An 18,649-nucleotide genomic window follows, 5' to 3' on the forward strand; every position below is an offset into this window, starting at 1 on the left:
ATAGGGTGGTCACCATGCATACATGCCACCCAGGTTTCATCCCCAGTACAACATTTAGTCTCCCTAGCTTTGTCAGGAGTGATCCCTGAGCACAGAGACAGGATTAATCCCTGAACACTCCTGGGTATGACCCCAAATAAGAACAAACAAAAATGGGGCCAGTGAGGTGGTGCTAGAGGTAAGGTGTCTGCCTTGCAAGTGCTAGCCAAGGAAGGACCGCTGTTCGATCCCCCGGCGTATCCCATATGGTCCCCCCAAGCCAGGGGCAATTTCTGAGGCTTAGCCAGGAGTAACCCCTGAGCAGCAAATGGGTTTGGCCTGAAAAAAAAAAAAAAACAATATAGAAATTAGTGCGCAAGAATCTAGTGCAGGGGAAGCTTGGGGAGATCTCAGTGGCAAAAATGAGAAGAGAACAGGCCTTACATGTATGAGGCTGGGTATTTAATCCTGGGCACAAGCCCACATTCACAGAGATAACCCCTTGGCACAGCCCTTCATGATCCACTGTGTTTGCAATAACCGAGAAAGTGAGGGATGTTTAGCACATTGCAGCCAAGTAACTTGCAAACACTGAAACTAAAGTGTGTGGGTGCCACAATTAAAGTGTTACTTTATTTGCTCCAATTTAGGGTTTAAGTTAGGATTCTCAATTCTTATCTCTAGTTCTTACCATGCAGTCTTAATTATTATAGCTTTGTAATATAATTCTTAGGATTTCTTTGGCTAGTTGGGTTCATTATAGTTCATTAGAAGCTTTTGGAGGGAGGTTAGGGTAAGTGTAAAGGGATCCGTAATAGGTTAACTGTTTGAAGGGGAAGTATACATTTCCCCTTTCTCAATAAACCAGAATACAGGGGCCAAGAGATAGTACAATAGGTAGGGTACTTGTCTTGTACACAACCAATCCAGGATTAAACCCCTGAGCGCTGCTAGGAATGATTCCTGAGTGAAGAGCCAGGAGTAATCCTTGAGTACCATCAGGTGTGGCCCCAAAACAAAATAAATAGATTTCAGGCAGTGTAAGAGTTAATGTCAGGATTCAGCTTTATCTGTTGTAAAAAAAAACACATGCTAAAGTCCTAAGTCCTAGTGACTTAAGAGGTGACCCTACTTGGAAACAGGGGTGCTGCCTTGGTAATCAAACAGGGCTCAATGTTCACTTAAGTGCTGGTGCTTCCTATGGGGTCTGGCATATCACCTGGGTCAGTCACAGAAGTTACTTGGGACAGAGCTATTTTATCTCTATTGTTCGAAAGGTAAAAAATGAGGTGGAGGGGTACATGGGGAAAAAAATGAAAAGGTGAGAATTCTGCTTAAGCCTATTGAGTTGAACTGTCTCTTTTCTCCTAAAAGAAAAAATATTAGGCCCTAAACCCTTTGGGCCTGTGAATCTAACAAAAGGGTTCCTGCAGATGTGGGGGTGGGGTGGAGAGAACATCTAGCAAAGATGCAGAGTGGCCTTACAGCAGGTAAGGCATTTGCATTGCAAGCCACTGGCCCAAATTTGATCCCTGCCATCCCATATGGTCCCTCAAGCACTGCCAATGAATAATTATTGAGTGCAAAGCCAGGAGTAACCCCTGACCATTGAAGGGTATAATCCAAAGACCAAACAAGAAAGAAGATAAAGAAAGAGTAGAGGCACGTCCAGGAATCCAAAATTGGTGGGGCTGAGCTGAGCGATGCTGTAGGTGTCAAGAGCCAGGTGAGGTAAGAAAGTGTCTTCAGCACCCTCAGAGGGAGTCCAGCTCCCTGACGCCTCAGTTTCAAAAGTACTACCACAGTCAATACCAGGAATCTGCAGCCACCACAAGTGAGAAGTGGGATTTGGAGGCCCCTGGGAACCAACCAGCATGAGCGCTTCACTTTCCTGTACTGAACCAGCTGTAGCCTGGGCCAAGCCTGCCCAAGTGCATTTTATGCTTCTTCACATCTGTGTATTGTTTTCACCAAGTTCAAAGTAAAAGCAGAAACTCATTTTGCAGGGCTGGAGTGATGACACAGTGGGTAGGGAGTTTGCCTTGCTCGTAACTGACCCAGGTTCAATCCCTGGCATCCCATATGCCATATCCCTAAGCCTGCCAGGAGTGATTTCTGAGCATAGAGCCAGGAGTAGCCCCTGAGCACAGTCAGGTGTGACCCAAAAACCAAAAGAGGAAAAAAAAAAAAAAAAAGAAACTCAGATTGTGAATCCTCAGAGACACATCTTCAACGGCTTCCAATCACATCTGAGGGCCACAGAGTTTGCAGGGAGAATATTTGCTCTAGGCATAAGCCCAGGGTCTGCTCAGAGCTCCCACAGCTCCTACATTAGCGCCTGGCACAGAGCTGAAGCTCACTTCACATATAAGAGTAAATGAAAGGGCATCCTCCCCTGGGCCTCTCCGAGGTGCTGAATAAGCACCCTGGTGGCTGCCACCTCCCAGCCTGGTGGAGGATTCAAGAAACTGGAGCCTTGGGATCCTTCCCACGCTGCACCCACAGAAGCAAAGCTGAGCAGAGAATTCAGGGCTGAGCCCGATGGGGCTCCACAGCCAGGAGCTCAGCCAGAGGCTATTGTGAACAGAGCTTTGAGTTTTGGCCAAGGCAGAATTGGCAAGTAGCCTCACCTCACCTGCCAGCTCCCAGGAGCTAGTTGTATTTGCCGAGACAGTTGGGTGCAGATGGTGCTGAGGCCAAGTCTGGGCTGGCTGGCAGGAGGGCTGGACTAGTGGTGTTTGCCACTTGCAAAGGAAAGAGGGTGGCCTGGCACCCCTCACCCACCATCTCCTCAGTACTCCAGCTCTTTCAATGCTGTGGGAGGCTCCCCAGAAAGCAAAAATGTGGAGACAAGACAAACTTGCTCTCCTTGCAGTTTGTGGGAAGAAAAGGATCCAAAAAGGAGAGGAGCTCCTGAGAACAGAGCAGAGTCCCTGTAGCCACATCTCCCTGCTGAGGAGGGAGGCCTCTTGAGGCCAGCACCACCCTCCATGACAGAGAGACTGTCTTGCCCTTGCTGGAGGAGGAGGAGGAAGAGGAGGAAGTAGTCACTGACCCTACCAGGACAACCCTCCTTTGTCCCTGTTCCTGAAGGTTTGCTTAGGCACATCCAACACACGATCCGGGTGCAGCAGGACCTCCACCACCCTGCCACAGCCCTTTGTGTCTCATAAATGTGCACAAGCCGTTGCACAAAGTGAGCTTATATTACCTCTATTCTGCAGCAGAGTAGAAAACCTGGGGCTGTGCCAGATGGGTGATAAAGTGTGTGCTTTATAGGTAGGAGACTCTGGGTACAGTCTCAGAATACATACCTCACATACACACACATACAAAACACACACACACATACACAAACACACATTCTTATTCATTCACTCAGATGGGGGCTGATGATTCTCTTAGCAATGTTCTTACTTCTCTGATCTTGAAATATCTTGGGAGGATCCTCAGCCTTGGGTGGATCCTACCAGTTCCACACTGAGTCCCAAGTCATCCCACTAACCTCCTCAAAAATACCTCACACAGGCAAGTCCAAGGCTTGGTGGAGTAGAAACCAGAACCAAGCCAGTGACAACATACTGAGAAATTGTCCTGAGAGAAACAACACCCTGACCTCTACCTCCCTCTGCACCACCAAACAGTCCTACAGCCCTTTCCCAGAATGACCTGTCACAGAGCCACTGTGCCTCAGTAGCATCCAAAGGAGAAAACATCTAAAGCACTCACTGGGTATCTTGTGGCTAAAAGGTGCATACCTGGAGTCTGCAGTGTAAACTTGAGTCCTGGCTGGTACTTGCAAGAGAAGGGACAGATCAACTGGCACAGGCAAGGCAGAGCCAAAAGAACACAGGCTATGCTAAGGGTCCAGGAACAGCCGTTTATTCTCTATCCCTCTGTCCTCCAGGCCCCACTCATAGCCTCACCCCAAGAAATGATTGCTTTTCTAAGCCCAGTTAAACCCTGGAACAAATGGTCTTCTGTGAGCTGAACAAAAGTAAATGAACTTCTATTAACGGGTGAATCAAGGTTAAACAGTGCATTCTGTGGGGAAGAGTAAGAGTCTGAGCCATCAGGGACAGGAGAGATTTTCCTGTCAAATGGCCAGTGAAGGAGACTGAGGAGACAAGGCAGATCTAAGAAGTGAGGTGAGCCACAATCTAGCAGGAAGATCCACTTAGAAGGGAAGTTCCTAGGGCCGGAGCAGTGGCACAGTGGTTTGCCTTGCACGCAGCTGACCTAGGAGTGACTGCAGTTTGATCCCCGCATTCCATATGGTCCCCTGAGCCAGGAGCGATTTCTGAGCACATAACCAGGAGTAACCCCTGAGCATCACTGGGTGTGCCTGCCCCCCCCCCCAATAAAAAGGAAGTGAAGTTCCTAAGACTAGAGTCCAATGGGGAAGGTGCTTGCCTTGCACACGGGAGACCCTATTTCAATTCTTGACACTTGCTGCAGGGCCAGATAGCACTATACCCATAGACCCTCCCCCTGAACTCCCATTTATAGCCACAGGCTCCTCTGAGTCACCCCCCAAAAAAGTGTTTCACTTAAAGGGGATTCCTAAAAGTTTTCCTATCATGGATACCTCACATCACTGAAGCTTGGCAGTCCAGCTCCAGTTCAGATAGACAAAGCCAAAGCTGCTGCACACATCTACCAAATCACGAACACAAAAAAGCACTCCCTGGCCCTCCAGCCATTCACCCTAGAAAGGAAGAGGAACAGGGATAAGAGAGAGAAATCAAACAAGGTAGTGTGAGGGTCTTGAGAGATAGTACAGCAGGTAGGGCATTGCAAGTGGTCAAGACCCAAATTTGATCCCCAGTACCCCATATGGTCTTCCAAACATCACCAGAAGTGAGTCCTGAGTACAGAGCCAGGAATAAGTACTGAGCATTGTTGAGTTGTGGCCAAAAATAAATTAACAAACAAGGAAGCTTGCAGGTTCCCACTCTTGGTGCTTTGCCCAGAAGCCTTTGCCCTGGTTCTAACAATGATCTTGAGGGTTGAATGGGAGAAAGCAGAGCATGAAGCCACCAATAATCTTGGAAAGACAAGCTCTCACCTCAAGAGGCCAAGCAGATATTGTTCCAGCCCCTAATCAGAGGTCCTGAAGTAGCTTCATTTCCTGTAGCATCAGATTGGAATAAAGAATTTGGGGGTCCTATCCCTCTTTTCTAGCTACTAAGTGCTGTTTCTATCTTTGCCCTCTTATTTTTTCATTATAAAAAAGTTTTCTGGCCCCTCATGAAAAAAATATCTTCTGGCAGGGTAGAGAGATAATATAGAGGTTAAGACACTAGCTTTGGGGCCAGAGAGATAGCAGAGGTAAGGCATTTACCTTGCATGCAGAAGGTCGGTGGTTAGTCCTGCCATCCTATATGGTCCCTGAGCCTGCCAGGAGCAATTTCTGAGCATAAAGCCAGGAGTAACTCCTGAGCATTGCCGGGTGTGACCCAAAAACAAAAACAAACAAACAAAAAAAGACACTTGCTTTGCATGCCACCAAGCCTGATTCAATCCCCAACACCACTTATGGTACCTCAAGCCTTGCCAGGAGAGACCCCTGAGCATAGAACAAGAGTAAACACTGGCAGACTTGGCCCACCCCTACACACACACATACACACATACACACACACACACACACACACACACACACACACACGCATGCACGCACGCACACACGCACGCACACACGCACACCCCTAAATTTTACTGGATTCTAGAATTTTACTCAATTCTTGGTGTCATGTCTACAGGATAAAAACAAATAAAATGACATTTCTGTCACAAGCATATGGAGATGTGCACTTTCTTAGAGAAATATCAACCAAGGGAAATGAATTCAAGGTCAGGGGAGAACCAAGGGAAATGAATTCAAGGTCAGTAGGAAGAAGAGGCTCTTCCTGGGTTAGACAAGGAAGAGCTTTGGAGGGTGACAGATAGTTCAGGGGGGTCTGAGCAACCAGTGGAGGATCTAAAGGGATCAAATACAAAGGCCATAAGGTGGGGGAGGCCAGAAAACTGAAGGCAGTCCTGGGTGACCAATGGCAAATGGAAAGGGAACGAAGACAAGAGGGGAAGGAAGCGAACAAAGACCAGGGCACCATGTTAGGGGGAGAAGTGGAAACTGTAAGTAGGAACCACTAGCAGATTGCTGCAGCTCAGCCACCTTAGCCACACCTCTGTGCTGTGGCAATGTGAGATTGAGAATGCAGTAAGGGCATCAGAAACCAGGGTGTGACAGCTTCTCTTCCATCGTCTGGGACAAATAGCCTTTCTCTTCCCCAGCTTCCTGAACAACATCCTGAACTTATTACACTAACACTTAAGACTGTTCAATGATGAAATTCATGCTTCCTGTCCTCGCAAAAGCTACCTGGAAGTTCTTACTTATATGAAGCTATCAGTCTCTATGCCTTCTCTGCTCCCTTCTAGGATTCCGCACTAGCTAGCAGAGTCTAGGAATACCCTTTTCAGGCAGGTCAGGTGTAAATGAGACTAAGGTCAGATACCAAGATGTAGAAGTCACTGGTGAGGTCACAGTCGCTGATGAGACCAGATACACTGGATGTGAAGTCACAGATGATGTCGGATCTCAGAACACTCATAAAAAAGCATCCACCAACCACTTTGGGAGAGTAACTCACTTTATTGTAGGTGGGAATTGGATATTTATATTAGGGGAGAGTAAGGTGTAGACTCTATGTCAGTCAATCAGGTAGGATGTGAGAGGGAATGAAAATAGGTGTGTGCTTCTGTGTTTAGGGAAGACAGGGAAATAGAACTAGGGAAAGCAGGGTGTATGCTCTAGATGTTAAAACAGGGTGTGCATTTAAGTTGATCAACTATAGTCAAGACAAAACTTCTTTAGTTATTCATCTGACTTGAATCTTTATTAGAGAAAATGTCCAAATGCACAAAAAAGAACAAAGCTCCATGTAGTCATGAAAGCCTCAATAATAATTGACTCAGGATCCCTTTTGTCTGACATTTTGATTTCCTTCAGTTATGGGGTCATTACATTGTTTTATGGGTTGTGGTTTGGGCAGCTCAAGACCCCCACTCATCTGAGATCCGCTTTCTACAAACACAGCCATCAAGGTCCAGTTGGCATCTGTGGTGTATTGTTGCTTCACAATCTGACTTAAACTTAGTCAAATGCTCAGATCACAGGTATATGGTTCTAAGTGAACAGATTTGTGTCTACTTCCAGCTACTTTCCTGTTCTCAAATTCAGCCCAGTCCTTAGGGTTTGTATAATCTTTTTAGCCCTGAACTCCCCAAAAGCCACTGCTCCTCCCAGCTTAAGCGACACCTCTGAAATTCTGAAAATTAATGAATACTATATCTGACCTCTCTGAGACTACACAGAGAAATACAGGCAGAAATGATTTAGGAAGAGTTAAGAGCAACAAGGACCAGAGAAAACTTTTAGTCAAAGACTTCATTCTAATTGTGTGCACAGATGTGGTCTGGGCCATATATGGCAGTGCTCAGAGCTTCCTCTTGGCTCTGTATCATCCTGGTGACGCTTGGGGGACTGTATGTGGTACCTGGGATTGAACCCTGGTCAAACGCATGCAAGGAAGAGCTTTAACACTTATACTGTCTCTCAGATTCCTCCTCGCTCTAAGGCACAGGTAGTCCAGATCCAGTTCACAGCCACCTCCTAGCTAAAGTCAGACCAGAATTGAATCTAGGCCTCATGTTCTGGCTCTCTCTCTGGTATTTGCTATGTACTCAATCCACAGAACAGGTGATCAAGAGAGAAAGTACAGGTTAGGCATGACAAGAGCTAATGGCTGTGTCTAGTGTCTGGCTGTTTGTATATGGGCCACTGCAAACCACGGATAGGCAATCACCAAACACTCACATCTGGCAAATATGTACTAGGCACCATTCTCTCGGGGTTTACTACTTTCAATTACTTTCTCCCACCCTCCAATATTACTTGAAAACCATTTGTCTCTGCTCTTACTTGATCAATTTCTGCACTCTGAAGGATGATCTAACTGAATTGGAGTTAGAAATGTAAAACGCTTATAAATAATGAAAGATTCATAGACATTAGAAGTGAGACACAGTCTGTTATTCAAAAAGCCACAAAATACCTCATTTAGAGAAGACACTTCATAAAATATACATCTTCAACATTCAGCACTCAAAGTGCATTTTACAACTGCTTCCACTTGAGAAATAAAGACTTAAAATGGGTAATAATTGAAGACACAACCACATACATTACTCCACATAATATACCACAAGCAGCTGAATGATTTCCTGATAATTCTCTTTGTGGTTACCTGACCACACACTAGGGAGGGAGCAAAGTTCAGACGTAAACAGAACAGGGAGTCCCCAGAGCAGTGTTGTGGGGTTTCTTTTCCCACAATCAATGAGAGGTGGAAGGAAGGGAGCCTGGGAGCTTAACAAGGAGTGACAGTCCAGCTTCTCCAGATGGCTGCCATCAGCTGTCAAACCATTTGCTCCTTTTAGCAAGAGGAGCTTCTTTAGAAGGTCCCAGTAACTTCTGCTTGTACTGTTGGACCAGCTGGTTGAACCGAATCTCTGCCTTATTTCTCTTAGCAGTCTTTTTCTGAGGTGCCTACAAATGAAAGAAAAGAAACCATTTTCAGCATGAGTATCCCCTTACACTCAGGCTTCCAAAGAGAGAAAGTAACCCTTAACTGGGAAGCTCCCCAGAAAATTTGCCATAGGGAGGTCAGCCCTGGATGCCAAGAGCAGGCCCCCACTAATCAGGCATCTCAGAGGCTTTCACTTCCAGTTCCCAAATGCACCCACAAATGTCCCGGCAGACGAGCAGGCAAGTCTGGGAGTTCTTATCTGCCCATGCCGTCACCAAGATTATGTGAGTGCGGTTTACAGAATTTCAGAGCTAAGGCACTGTATAATAGGATGGTAGATGCCAAAGACTTCCCAGAGACATGACTTCATGAATGAGTGAGAAGACAATTTTTTTTTAAATTTTTAATTTTTGGTCAAAGGTTACTCCTGTTACTCCTATGCACTCAGGAACCACTCCTAGTGGGCTCAGAGGACATATGGGATACTGGGAATCAAACTCAGGTCAGCTGTGTGCAAAGCAGCTGTGCTATCCACTGTGCTATTGCTTTGGCCCCAAGACAATGTATCTTCTACCTTAAAAGAAAGGGTCCATGGGCCCTTTTGAGAGATAGCACAGCAGTAGGGTGTTTGCCTTGCATGTGGCCAACTGGGGAAGGGACTCGGTTGGATTCCCGGCATCCCATATGGTTCCCCAGCTTGCCAGGGGAGATTTCTGAGTGCAGAGCCAGGAGTGATCCCTGAGCACCACTGTGTGTGGCCCAACAACTAATCAATCAATCAATAAATGAAGGTTTTTTTTTTTAAAAGAAAGGGTCCAAAAAGGGAAAATAAAGTTTGGCCTCAAGTATTTAGGAGCAGATTTTGGGGGTGGAGGTGGGTAAAGAGATATAGTACAGCGATTAGGGCACTTGCCTTGCAAGCAATTCACCAAGATTTGATCCCCAGCACCCCATTATGGTCCTGAGTACCTCCAAAAGTGATTCCTGAGTGCAGTCAAGAGGAACTCCTAAATACCACCAGTTGTAGCCCCAAAACAAAAATCAAACAAGAAAAAGAATGAGTCTGTTTTTGAAAAGACCAATTTCAAGGACAGAATAATTGCGGTAAGTGTGTGTATAACCACCTGATCACTCAGAGAAGCACTGAGCTATTCTGCTGAGCAACAGATCCCATGTTCATACTGATATATGTGGAGTTTGCTTTACTAGAGGGGTGTGGGATGGAAAGTGTGTACTGAGAAACAGGTAAACCAGATCACTGTTGAAGCAGAAGAACTGGTAAATGGGGCTGTCACCTCACTATTCTGACTTTTAGGACAGTGTGCCTCTGAGTCTTTAAAACACTATAGTCCTGTAGCCAGAAACCATTTCTGCTGTCACCTCACTATTTTTACTTTTAGGACAGCGTGCCTCAGAGTCTTTAAAATACTACAGTCCTGTAGCCAGAAACCATTTCTTTTAGTTCAGTTCATCAAGAGACAAGAAGCTGCCAGCTCCCTGCAGAGCTAGGCCACTCCAGTCTTGTACTCCAGGGAACTCACCTGATTGGAAGGTGATTTCTGTTTCTCTTGCTTCTGTGGATTGATCTGAGGCTTTGGCTTTTTGGGAGGGAGAGACTTGACTTTGCCTTTGTCCCGCAATCTGCAATAAGATGGCCAAGTAAACGTCACTCTTATATACCTCCCCTAATTGGCACCCTGGAGGTTCTCAGCCCAGAAGAAAAAAGTCCTTTTCTTATGCCAGCTCTAAGTCCATGATAAGTCACTCTAAATAGACACACGGGTAGAGAATTTCCTATGTGTGTCCATTGTATTTTTTGTTCTTATTTAAAATATCATAGACGGAGCTGGAGAGATAGAACACATAGCAGTAGGGCATTTGCCTTGCACATGGCTGACCCAGGATGGACCTGGGTTGGCTTCCTGGCATTCCATATGGTCCCCTGAGCCTTCCAGGAGCAATTTCTGAATGCAGAGCCAGGAGTAACTGCTGAGCACCACAAGTGTGGCCCCAAAATAAAACAAAGCAAAAATGATAATTAAAAAAAAAAACAAAAAACAAAGATACCTCAAAATATGTTAACAAGTATAGGGGCCAGAGCAAGAGTACAGTGCGTAGGGCATTTGCCTTGCATGCAGTTGACCCAGATTTAATTCCCAGCACCCATCTGATATCCTAAGAACTGCCAGGAGTGATCCCTCAGTATAGGTCCAGGAGTAAACCATGAGCACTGCAGGGTGTAGCCCAACAACAACAACAACAACAACAACAACAACAAAGTTTAACAATCATTTCATACAGACCTATTTTGGTTCATAACATTAATCTGACTCCCCAGACAGAGAAGTGTAAATAGAGCTCAGCTGAAAGGGGACCTAAAGTGGATAGGGGTCAGCTTTTCAGAAGAGGGAAATAACAAGAAAGCCAGTTCTAGAAGGCTCAGAAGCCTCTCTGATAGTCTGAGCCTGCCTCCCTGGGTGCAAGAATACCATCCTGATGATGGAGAGGTACATGTCCATCAACCTTTCCTGGGGGACCAACATAGTACTAGTTTTCCTTGCATCTAAACAAACAGCAGGGGGCAGAGCAGTGGCGCAGTGACAGGGCGTTTGCCTTGCACATGGCTGACCTAGGATGAACTGTGGTTCGATCCCCCAGGCATCCTATATAGTCCCCCAAGCCAGGAGCGATTTCTGAGCGCATAGCCAGGAGTGGTTCAAAAACTAAAAACAAAAAAACAAAAAACAAACAAAAAAACAAAAAGCGAAGAGGAGAGTGCAAGGCAGAAACACCCCCTCTCCGCACCACCCACTGTTCCAAGTTATCATCTGTAACTCACCGGATTTTGGGGCCTCGATGGGATGGGAGCACCAGGACCTTCCTTCTCTTCTTTCCATCTGGCAATTCTACCTGTTCCACCTCAGCCTTGGTCTGAAAGCCTGCCCAGGAGGCAGCATCCAGCTTTTCCTTCTGCCCAGCTGGGGCCTTGCGCTGTGATCGAGTGTGGTTCTGAGGTGCAGTATCCGGCTTCCCCTTCTGCCCAGCTGGGGCCTTGCACTGTGACTGAGTGTAGTTCTGAGCTGCTCTCTGAGGCTGGTCTTTTCTAGTCTTCGGCTGCCCTTGTTGGGGCTCACCACTTGTGGACTTGGACTTCACTTTCTGCTGTATAAAGTAAGAGAATGTCAACTGGGGCCAGAGTGGTAGCACAGCAGTAGGGCATTTGCCTTGCACTCAGGCTGACCCAGGACAAACTCAGGTTCAATCCCCAGATTCCTATATGGCCCCCTGAGCCAGGAGCGATTTCTGAGCGCAGAGCCAGAAGTAACCCGAGTGCCGCCAGGTGTGGCCCAAAAACCAAAAACAAAGAGAGAGTCATCTGGTTTCTGAGGATGAGGATTACTTGCTGGAAAAGCAGAGTGCTTTAAAGGGGTTAGGTGAAAGAATGGGCATCTTCCCAAACAGTTACCCACAACTATGTGGAAAGCAAACACAAATAATTCACAAAGCCCAAGACTGTAACAGGTTATGAGTGGAGTCACAAAGTCACAAAGTCACTATTTCCATTCCTAGAATTTCTGCTGAAAATGACAAGCAGACTACAAGCACCATGGCCACGACTCAAAAGCTACAGAAAGAAAAAATAGGTATGGGGCTGGAGAGATAGCACAGTGGTATTTGCCTTGCAAACAGCCGATTCAGGACCTAAGGTGGTTGGTTCAAATCCCGGTGTCCCATATGGTCCCCTGTGCCTACCAGGAGCTATTTCTGAGCAGATAGCCAGGAGTAACCCCTGAGCACCACCAGGTGTGGCATAAAAACAAACAAAAAAACAAACAAAAACAAAAAACAAAAAAAAATAGGTACAAGGTAAGGACATAAACAACTGATAAAGATGTAATAAGCATGTGATGAGAAAACCATAATTACTTGAAGTAATGAGGACTAAGAAATTACTAAAATTTGGGGGCTAGAGGTAGAACAGCGGGTAGGGCTTTTGCCTTACATACATAAGAGCAAGATTGATTCCTGAGAACGGAGTAATCCCTAAGCATCGTTGGGTATGAGCCAAAATTTTTTTTTAAATAAAGTTTCTAACATTAAAAAGACACTAGGGCCCGGATGGATAGCATAGCGGCGTTTGCCTTGCAAGCAGCCGATCCAGGACCAAAGGTGGTTGGTTCGAATCCCGGTGTCCCATATGGTCCCCCATGCCTGCCAGGAGCTATTTCTGAGCAGACAGCCAGGAGTAACCCCTGAGCAACGCCGGGTGTGGCCCAAAAACCAAAAAAAAAAAAAAAAAAAAAAAAGACACTAAACAACAGATTCAGAAAGCTTAGAGGGGACTAGAGAGAGTACAATGGTTAGGGCACTTGCCTTGCACAGAGCATCCCTTACAATTTCCCAAATACTACCAGGAGTTAACTCCTGAGTAATTTCTAAGCATCGCTGGGTGTGACCCAAAATTATATAAAAATAAATATATAAGGGGAAGGAGAGAAGAAAGCAAGCTTAGAGAACACCAAGCATGTGAAATTCCAAAACTTCTACCAAAACGTAAAAATAAACAATACCAAAATATCTACAACTAAGCACTTTTAATTCGAACTGCAGAAAATCAAAGATGAGGCGCTGAAGCAACAACAGGTAAGGCTTTTTGCCTTGTACATGACCAACCCGGGTTTGATTCTCAATATATTATACGGTGACCTGAGTACAATCAGAAATAGTGCTCCTGAGTGCAGAGCCAGGAACAGCCTGTGAGTATTGCCAGGTGTGTCCCAAAACAAACAAATAAAATCGATATGATTTCTGAAAGAAAAAAAAGAAAATCAAAGATAAAGAGAAAATCTTGAAAGAAGCCAAAAGGTGGGAAATCCCTTACCTATAAGAACCAAAGACAAAATTAAATGAGATTTTCTCCTCAGAAGCCATGTGGCAATAGAGTAGAACAAGATATTTAACCTCCTGTAAGAAAAATTAAAAACCCAGAATTCTGTACTCAATTAAAGGAGTCATCAAAAAAACAGAGAAATAAAGGCAAATTGAGGAAATCTGCTACCCGTAGACACACCTTGCATAAATATTCATAGTTCAGCATGTAAGGTGCTTGCCTCCCACATGGCTGACTAGATTCAATCCTCAGCATCCAATAGGGTCCCCCAAGCCCACCAAAAGTATCCCTGAGCATAGAGTCAGGAATAAATCTTGAGCACCAAATAAACAAAGAATTAAACAACAAGGGGCTGGAAAGATAGCATGGAGGTAAGGTGTTTGCCTCTCAAGCAGAAGGTTACTGGTTCAAATCCCAGCATCCCATATGGTCCCCCGTGCCTGCCAGGAATGATTTCTGAGCGTGGAGCCAGGAATAACCCCTGAGTACTTCCGGGTGTGACCCAAAAACAACCAACCAAAAAAAAAAAAAGAAAAGAAAAAAGAAAGAAAGACAACAAAAAACTCACAAATCCTAACTAAAATAAAAGAACTTATTCCTAGATGAGAAACTAATTTACACAGAGAGAAGTAGAGGTGAATGAATGAAGAAGTGAAGACACAGGAGAAAGGGTTTGAGAAGGAAGGCAGAAAGGATGTTTAGCTTATACTGCGCCAAAATGAAAGAAAAAACAAAGGTTCCAGTGAAATTAATAAAATAATCTGTCACTGTGTCCTTTTCACCTTAAAAATCTAGATAGGTTCTACCTTATGTCTGCTATATGACAATCTTTATTTCTAAAGGGCGAGGATATGAATGGAAGGAATAAAATATTTACTGTTCAAAACTCATCTAAATGGAGGGAAGAAAGACATATCAAAACAAGCAAAGTCAAATGGCCAAAAGGCACATGAAAAGATGCTCCATACCACTAATTGTCAGGGAGATGCAAATCAAAACAACTATGGGGTACCATCTCACGCCACTGAGATTGATACACATCACAAAGAAGGAAAACAAGCAGTGCTGGCAGGGATGTGGAGAGAAAGGAACTCTTTTTCACTGTTGGTGGGAATGCCATCTAGTCCAACCTTTATGGAAAGCAATATGTAGATTCCTTCAAAAACTGGAAATTGAGCTCCCATACAATCCAGCTATACCACTCCTAGGGATATACCTGAGGAACACGAAAATACAATACAAAAAATCCCTCCCTTACACCTATATTCATTGGAGTGCTATTTACAATAGCCAGACTCTGAAAACAGTCAAGTTGCCCTTCAACAGATGAATGGCTAAAGAAACTGTGGTACATATACACTATGGAATATTATGCAGCTGTCAGGAGAGATGAAGTCATGAAATTTTCCTATACATGGATATACATGGAATCTATTATGCTGAGTGAAATAAGTCAGAGGGAGAGAGATAGAAGCAGAATAGTCTCACTCATCTATGGGTTTTAAGAAAAATGGAAGACATTTTTGCAATAATTCTCAGAGACAAAAGAGATGAGGACTGGAAGGTGCAGCTCATGACGTGAAGCTCACCACAAAGAGTGATGAGTGCTGTTAGAGAAATAACTACATTGAGAACTATCCTAATAATGTGAATGAAAGAGGGAAGTAGAAAGCCTGTCTTGAATACAGGCAGGGGTGGGGTGGGGAGGAGGGAGATTTGGGACATTGGTGGTGGGAATGTTGCACTGGTGAAGGGGGGTGTTCTTTGCATGACTGAAATCATACAACTACAATCATATTTGTAATTACAGTGCTTAAATAAAGATAAAAAGCAAGCAAAGTAAAGAAGCAGAACTGAGTGGGGAAATGCTAAAGTATATCTGACTTGAAATGAAAACTGTGTTAGAAGAATCCTTCAGTCAAGGAACAGGTACAACTATTTCCAAAGACCCTACTAATAGTAAGCAAAAAACAAAAACAAAAACAAAAACTAGTATGTATTGAAGTAAATGAAACAAATAGAACAAATGGGGGGAACAGCAGTAAATAAGTCTACCTCTAGCATTATCAAGGTATCTTGAACAACAGTCAGGCCAAGATATCTGACCCAGGGCCACGTATCAACTATGAGCAGCTGCTCCTCTATTAGCCAGTCATGTCCAAATACCACTTTACATAGACAGCTAGCATTTGGCATAAGTGCAAGTGAAGAGATTCTGAATGAAGAGCAATTTTGAGTACCCAGGGCAACCTGGCCCTGAATGTCCAGGAGTGCAGGGAAGAGAAAGAGCACTGAGCGCGTGTTGACGTGGAGCATGCGAGGCTAATGACACAGGCGATCGCACTCAATCTTCATCAATCATGCGAGCCAGAGGTTGTCAGCCCCATTTTACAACTCGGAACCGAAACTGAGAGAGGTAATCACTTGCCAAGGGAGGCAAGGAAGGGACAGAGCCAGAACTGGAACATGAGTATTTGTGTTTCCAAAGTCCCTGCTCTTTCTGTCACACTATGTGGAGATAGGGAGACAATATAGCCGTTATGCCATCAATCTTGTATGCAGGGACGCCGGTTCAATTCCCAGAGCCGCATATGGTCCCCCGGCACCTCCCGAAGTGATCCCTGTGCATAGAGCCAGGAACAGTCCTGAGTACCTACAGTATGTCCCACGGCCACCCCAACTCTCCGAATAACAGTACTAGGTAGATCAGGCTTCACACTGCCAGAGACATTTAAGAAGGGGGGGGAACTATGGAAAGGATGCCCCTCCCCCCCAACCAGTATGCCAGGAGTGGGCTATGATCAACATGGTTCAAAAAGAAATGAACACAAGGGAAAAAAAAATATTTTAAACATGTTGTGAAGTTTAGTACCAGGCTTCGTTGAATCCTTAGCTCCTTTATCTTAAGTTTCCGTCGATCTTCCAAAGAGAACTCCACTATTGGTCTCTGTGGGAAGAGAAAGAGGAGAAGAGAAAGGGAGAGGGGAAATGAGGGAGAGAGAGAAGAGAAGGAGAAGGGTAAAGGAGAAAGAATGGGGGAGAGTAGAAATAGGGAGATGGGGACAAAAAGAGGGAGAGAGGAGAAGGGAAGAGGAAGGAGAAGAGGAGAGGTGAAGGAGAGAGAGTGGGGAAGAGGGAGAGAACAAGCCCTTCATTAGATCTTCACTGTGGGTGCTAAACCAAGCTGTTCCCACTACTGCCCTCTTTCTGGCAAGTCAGAGGTCATCACTCCTCCAAGGCTAAGGGTGAGTCCCAAAAGCCCACCTCCATCCTGCCCCACTGACCATCCAGCCCCTCCCCTGCTCACAGACACAGAGGAGAGACTGGAGGCAGCCTCAAGGCTGAGCCTACCCCCAGGTTGAGGCTCACCTTCTGCGGTCCAAAGATTTCTGGGTTGTTGTTGATGTGGCGCAGGGCCCGGAGAGCATGCTCGTGCTCCTGGAACTCAGCAAAGGCATAGCCCAACGACTGCCCCTTCGTGTTCCCTTGGATTCCTTTAAGGTCTCGCATCACTCTGCACTGGGAGAAGAAAGTCTTTCTGAGATCTGGCACCTCAACAAATTCAGTAAGAAGTCAGGTTGCTATGTCCAGAGAGTGAGTACAGGTGTCTACCCTATATGCGGCCAACCCTGGTCCAATACCCAGCACCACATATCCTGAGCACAGAACTAAGAATAACCCCTGCGCATAGAACCAGTAGCCCCTGAGCACTGCCAGGTGTGGCCTAAAAGACAAAAATAAAAGAAACAGGATTACTAGCCCAGACTCTCCATCACTATTCCTGCCATACACCATAGAATTGTACTAGAATAACACTTTGGAATGTCTGTCTTAGTAAATATCCCACCGAGAACATAAAACAAATAATAAATATTACTGTATTTGACGGCATATAAGACAACTGGGCATATAAGACAACCCCCTAATTTTGCAGTTAAAACATAGGTTTAGGTCTATATTCGCTGTATCAGACAGACCATTCCTGTGCTGCATGTGATGCATGTGCTCCTGTGCTCATGTACCACAGTGAGCCAATCACAACAAGCAAAGGTCCAAAGGTTATACTGTAATAGACTTCCTCTCTGACTCTGGCCAATCTGAGCAGGCTTTTTACAGTGTAGATTCGGGTCCAGAACATTGTCTAATTTGCATGCATAAAAAGCCTGCTTGGATTGGCTGAGTTAGAGAGGCGGTCCGAGCAGCCTGGCAGTGATTGGTGCAGGATCGAGTTGGAAAATTCATTTTGTGGCAATATTCAGACAATTTTCATTTAGCGGCATATTGAAACATTTTTCGGGATATACTCGGCGTATAAGACAAACCCTGATTTTTGGTTGACTATTTTGTTTCAAAAGTCGTCTTATACACCAGAAAATATGGTAGCCACATCAACACAGACCTCAAATAAACATGCATATAAGATAAACTTCCTAAGGAAAAATGATAATCACTTCTTAAAAACATTTTTGGTAATAGGATAATACATACAAATTGAGAGCTACAGGGTGCTTTTGGTGTGTATCAGCATGGAAGAAATGCTGCCCAGAGATCTCATCACTTCGTAGCCATTCCAACAGGGAATTATTAGAGGGAAGAGGAAGGCCTGGCGGCTTTAGATAGCAGAGACGTTTCAGGCATAGTTAAGAGCTGGCCCAGCACACAGTTTCACAAAGACAAGAAGCAGCATCAGAGGTCTCTGGTTGGGGCAGATCCTCTGTACCACAACTTTGCCCTGAATCCCCAAGTCAGAGAAAACAGGCATATGGGGTTCCAAGGTACAAGAGGTATTTGGAGAAACCGGTCTTTCACACACTATTTACTACTCCTAAAATCAAAGATCATGGGATAGAGAAGTCTAGTCACAGGGGCCATTTAGATGCTGCATTTGGTAGACATCCAAAAATCTACTCTGAGCCTACAACTGTGTCACATACACTTAGTGGGATCCAGAAAATGAGGTTCCATTCTCAGGAAGCTTAGACTTTTGCAGAGTCGCTAGGTTTTTTTGCTTGTTTGTTTCTTTTGTTTTGTGTTGTTGCTCTGGGGTTATTCCTGGCTCTTGAGCTCAGGAATCACTCCTAGTGGGGTGATGGAGCTCAAACCCAGGCCAGTTGTATACAAAGCTAGCGCCCAACCTAATGTACTCATTCTGGCCCCATGAATCACTATATGAAAGAATTAAAGG

The 18,649-nt window shown here is 45.1% G+C and overlaps 1 protein-coding gene across 1 annotated transcript in view; it reads right to left on the bottom strand.

Moving 5' to 3' along the window:
- Nucleotides 1–8,055: 8,055 nt before the first annotated feature.
- The window catches only part of RBM28 (RNA binding motif protein 28), a 39,652-nt gene continuing 29,058 nt past the window's right edge, over nucleotides 8,056–18,649 (bottom strand). The window contains exons 15-19 of the mRNA XM_049774370.1: nucleotides 16,834–16,983; nucleotides 16,337–16,411; nucleotides 11,413–11,735; nucleotides 10,115–10,214; nucleotides 8,056–8,593 (exon numbers count right to left, since the gene is read on the bottom strand). Of these exons, the coding sequence (XP_049630327.1) occupies nucleotides 8,456–8,593; nucleotides 10,115–10,214; nucleotides 11,413–11,735; nucleotides 16,337–16,411; nucleotides 16,834–16,983 (786 nt within the window). The 3' untranslated portion in view covers nucleotides 8,056–8,455. The remainder of the gene's footprint in view (nucleotides 8,594–10,114; nucleotides 10,215–11,412; nucleotides 11,736–16,336; nucleotides 16,412–16,833; nucleotides 16,984–18,649) is intronic.

The sequence above is a fragment of the Suncus etruscus genome, chromosome 1 (assembly GCF_024139225.1).
Source record: "Suncus etruscus isolate mSunEtr1 chromosome 1, mSunEtr1.pri.cur, whole genome shotgun sequence".
Lineage (NCBI taxonomy): Eukaryota > Metazoa > Chordata > Mammalia > Eulipotyphla > Soricidae > Suncus > Suncus etruscus.